The sequence below is a fragment of the Nicotiana sylvestris genome, chromosome 12, assembly GCF_000393655.2.
Source record: "Nicotiana sylvestris chromosome 12, ASM39365v2, whole genome shotgun sequence".
In the NCBI taxonomy this organism is placed as follows: Eukaryota; Viridiplantae; Streptophyta; class Magnoliopsida; order Solanales; family Solanaceae; genus Nicotiana; species Nicotiana sylvestris.
The window spans coordinates 64,299,550-64,304,503 of record NC_091068.1 but is presented as its reverse complement, the minus strand read 5'-3'; the positions used below and the strand labels follow the sequence as shown (position 1 = coordinate 64,304,503).

General features: G+C 42.1%; 1 protein-coding gene across 1 annotated transcript; it reads left to right on the top strand.

Annotated features, from left to right (window-relative positions):
* The first annotated feature begins 512 nt into the window (after positions 1–512).
* LOC138883141 (uncharacterized) lies at positions 513–941 on the top strand. The gene has a single exon (XM_070163802.1). The coding sequence runs from the start codon at positions 513–515 to the stop codon at positions 939–941; it is 429 nt and encodes a 142-aa protein (XP_070019903.1).
* The last annotated feature ends 4,013 nt before the right edge of the window (positions 942–4,954 follow it).

Sequence of the window (4,954 nt, the reverse complement as noted above, 5' to 3'; positions counted from 1 at the left end):
TTCAAAAATGTGATAACTGTCAACACTACCCACCGTTGGTACATCAACCAGCAGAACCATTGCACTCAGTTTTGTCTCCTTGGCCATTCATGATGTGGGGAATAGATATCATCAGACCACTACCACCGGCCACTGGTAAGGTAAGGTTTCTTTTGATTTTAACTGACTATTTTTCTAAGTGGGTTGAAGCAGGTCTTTATCAGAATATCGGTGAATGTGAAGTGGTGGATTTTTTATGGGAAAATATATTTTGTAGATTTGGGATACCAAAAGAGATAGCCTGCACAACGGGCCACAATTTATAGGCGCAAAGGTCACAAAGTTCCTTGAAGACTTGAAAATCAAAAGGATCACATCTTCACCCTATCATCCAAGCGCAAATGGTCAAGCAGAATCAACGAACAAAGTAGTTATACAAAATTTCAAAAAGAGATCGGAAGCAACTAAAGGCAAAATGGATTGAGGAGCTACCAGGTGTATTACGAACGTACCGAACAACGGCCAAATCGAGCATGGGAGAGACTCCTCTCTCCCTTATATATGGAGCAAAAGCCCTGATCCCGATGGATGTAGGAGAGTGTACCTTGAGATACTTCCGAGCAAATAAAGAAACAAGCAATGAAGCAATGCTCGTCAATTTGGAGCTACTTGATGAACGTAGGGACATGGCACATACAAGCATGGCAGCTCAAAAGCAGAGAATAGAAAGATATTACAATCGAAGAGACAACCTCTGTTATTTCAAATTGGGAGACTTGGTTTTAAGGAAAGTGGCTCAAAATACCCGGGAACTCAATGCTGGGAAGCTAGGTCCAACAATGGAAAGGCCCCTACCGGTCTCAGATGTCACCGAGAAAGGGACATACGAGTTGGAAAATCAAGATGGAGAAAAGTTTCCAAGCAACTTGAACGTGGCACACCTCAAGAGATACTATTGCTGATGAACATCACTTGTGCTGAAAGTATATGCTGCACTCTTTTTCCCTTCGTCTAGTTTTTGTCCCAATTGAGTTTTTCTAGCAAGGTTTTTAATGAGGCAGTAAAGGTTAGCATACAACGAAGGAGAGTTAGATAATCTTTTGCTCGATAGCAAAGTTCCTACCGGGAAGTTAAGTTTGCTATTGAAAAATGATTACCCGACCGTTCACAAGCGCAAACCACTAGGAGAGTGTTAGATAGTCTTTGGCTCGATAGCATAAATTCATAAGAGGAAGTGAAGTTTGTTACAGAACTAAATATTATCTAGCAATTCATTAGTGGAATCCTCGAAGGTATAAAAATTCTAGTGTTCAAATTTGCATTCTTCGCATTCAAACACTGGGGGCGGGGGGATGATATGAGGATACAGAAACAACGACTGGCACTTCGATTGGAATACGAAGAGAAAAAACATAGTTATATCATCAGGACCGGGGACTACGCGGCCAGTCCCGTAGAAACAAGTTGTACAAGTTAGCCACAAGAAATGGCAATTTCTTTTTAGCACAACAAATACTCATGTACTTTTGAAAATGGAAGGAATAAAGTAAAGTCCTTTTATTTATATCTTGTTTCTTGTCTGAACGATGAATTGATTTTGTCATTTGAAAGTTAAGCAAGTACATCAAATGCTTGTGTCATAATGAACAAGAGACGTCCTCTTCAAGAGCACCATAAACATAAGAGGGCCCTCTTTTATGAAAACCCTCATGATAAAGGGTTGATTTAAGAAGAACTTGTGCTCGAAATCCAAACACTTTCGGGGAAAAATACACCCAAAGCCTTACATAATCAGACGCAAACAGCAAAACTTGCACAAAACACTTAAACGAAAAAGGACGCAAAGATCAAACTTGCATAAATGTTTAAACGAAAGCACGCAGAAAGGAAAACTCACACAATACTTGAGCAAAATGTGTTTTTATTTACAACGAATATGCCAAACGGCACAGGTACAAAAGTTGGAAAAAGAAATCAAAAGCTATGATGCTACATCTCCGGAACCCGGAGGAAGAGAATCATCCACGCCCCTAGGAGAAGTGGTTGGATCTGCCGTCAAATTGATGTATTGTCCTTCATCATTTTAACCTTCAGCATCATCTCCTTCCTGTTCTTCTTCAGTTCCCAAAAATTCAGAACCGGAACCAGAAGAACCGGTAGCATTGGGCCTGGCTGGGAGACCTCTTTTAGCAGTTGACTCCAGCTCATGAGCTTTAGCGATTTCATCATCAAAGTCAATGAAACCCGTTAGCCTCCTCCAAGGTTTTCCTCCTCATGATGTACATAACATATGTTTTCACAACAATGAGGGAAGTCGTTCAACGCTTGAGTTCTTCTTTACATTGGTCAACCTCGATAGAAAGATTTTCTCGCGCAGATCTAACAAACCAGAGGCTGACATTGATATCATGGACCGTAGAGATGAAACGTCTATTATGCTCCATGGTCTTCTTATACTTCTCCTCCAATTGGGAATACTTCATCACAGTATCAGCTAGCTTTTCAGTGTTAGAGTTCAAGGCCGCCTCCAAATTATTTAATTTTTTGGCGGAGGCAGCCTCTCAATCAGATGCAGCAAGAACGTCACTATGTACTTCAGACCATTTGGCCCCAACCTCTTCAAATTGAACCCTCAATGGGGCAATCTACTGGCTAAGGGTCTCTACTTCTTGCTCGCTTTTATGCGACCGAGACTCCAACATAATAGCCTCAACAGCTTTAGCTTCCATTTCTGAGAGGTAAGCAACAATCTGGTCTCGCTTGGCCAAAAGTTGATCCTGATCGAAGGTAAGTTCCTCCTTATCTCGAATCAACCTTTGGAGGCCCTCGAAAGCAAGAAAATTGGCATGCGAAACCAAAAAAGGCAAACTCAAAATACTACTATATCAAAGATAGAATATAAAACGAAGGAAACAAAGAATAAACCACTGCGACATTGTGCATAACATTGTTCAATGAACACTTTCCCGAGAGAGCTTGTATCTTTTATCTATCTTTTTCTGAAGCCAAAGGCTTCAGATAGTTAGCAAGTTCCACCGGCCCGGACAGTAGATTGCATTCGGTAGAGATAGAGAGAGTAACATTCCTCCTCCTTTACAGATTTTCTAAGGGGGCTGCATAATTTTTCCTTAAGTTCCACTGAACTAGGGATGGGGGGAGAGGAAAATCCTCTTCTTAGACAACTACGACCGGTGGAGATGATGTAGCAGTTGCTGGTAGTAAAGGAAGAGTTGGTGAAAAAGGAGATGAAGCTAATGGCGTTGAAGGATGAGAAGTGGTTGTGGCAAGCATAGTGCTAGTTGTTGGTTGCTCGTCAACCGAAGACGGTAGGGACCCGGTACTCAGCCTCACGGTACCGGACACAATGAGTGGGATCTAGAAATGGGAGTTGGCATTTTTCACCATCTCAAACTCCCCATAGAGCGTCGAGGCATCGTTCTCGATTGGTGTAACTAACTCAATAGATTGAGCATTCTCTTGAGCTGAGAAAGGTTATCATCTTCTATGTAGAGAAGCCTCTTCCTCGCTTTCTTCCGTATCATCGTCAATCATCACGGTGTCTATAGACGCCCCAAGTGGGGGGCTCGTCACCACAACATCCGGAGATGACTCGAGAGAGACACTCTTTGCCCACTTATTCTTTCCCCGGGTACGGAAGAATGTCTTCTCTTTATTTTTTTTGTTCTTCGGCCGGGGACTCTGAGAAGAAGCACTCGCACCAGAAGTAGGCCTGGATACACCTATCTATGTAAAAGCCTCTTGCGACAGCCTCGCCGTATCAGCCGGATTAGCCAAAATATCCTACTCGGGGATGACAACTAAGCCCTGGGGTAGACCAAAATTCAATAGAAGAGAAATGTCAAACAACCTCCTTATATGAAAATGTAAAAACAAAATAAGTTCGACTTACCATGATTTTTGGCCTTCCACCCATATTTAAGTGGCAGTTCTTTCCAGGTGCGGGTTTCGGGCGTAGTAACATCCAGAATTTTCTAGACCCATTTGTCCAAGCCTTCAACCCTAGGTGGAACCCACCGAGTCCCTGAAATAAGTAAAGAAGAAGGGTCAATAATGATGTGGAATGATCTTTAACGGAAGAAAAAAAATAATGGTAGACTTACAAATGTGGTTCCATAGTTGTAGAAAGGCTGGAGACATGGCCGGGATGATGTCACTGGTGGCGACTGAAATAAACCGTTCCATCTACCCACGGTCGTTGCCATCATCCATGCTGGATAGTAGAGCATGGTGGCCATACTTGCTAAAATTTATCATTCCCCGTGGAAGATCTTGGGGGAATAGAGGTTCATCACTTGAGCTAGGGATAGCTCTTCTCCTGTCTCTTGGAACATGTGCCGAAGACAAGCGATTTTCCTCCACACAGAAGGACTTACTTGTGCTAAGAACACCTAATAGCAGAGGCAAAACTCCATGATGACGGAGTCAAGCTCTCCACTCAAAAAAAAACTCTCCCAAAGTGAAGAGATATGTGTAAAAATATGCAAAACACTTCTTGGGTAAGGTTATCCGTTCCGCCAGGTCGGGAGAGATAATGTCCAAATCTTGATAGTGGCAGTCTTCCTTCATAGCAGGGATACTGGAAGGACAGATGGAAGAAGGGTATACATGAATAACCCACGTACGAAGGGTGAGTAGAAAGATACTTCTCTTCAAAATATTTGGTAGTAACTAGACTCTTTGGGATGATGGTCCTCACCGTAGGAGGAACAACATCATCATCTTTACCTTTATTCTTTGAAGAACTAGGGTTTCTGGAAGAAGATGCCATTTTTATCAAAAGAAAGGTTTTCTCTCTCGAATAGAGTTAGAGAAAGGTTAAATACGAAGTATGAGTTGAGTAAAGTAAGTTTGAGTATTATAAAGTGTAAATGAAGGAGGTTGATGCGTATAAGTAAAGGTATAGGCAGCTAAGTCGTGGCCATAATTACCTCTATAACGGGCAAAAGTGATGGTA

What these genes read in the sequence shown, in the direction of transcription:
- LOC138883141 (XM_070163802.1), top strand. Translation starts at nt 513, where the DNA reads ATGGGAGAGACTCCTCTCTCCCTTATATATGGAGCAAAAGCCCTGATC.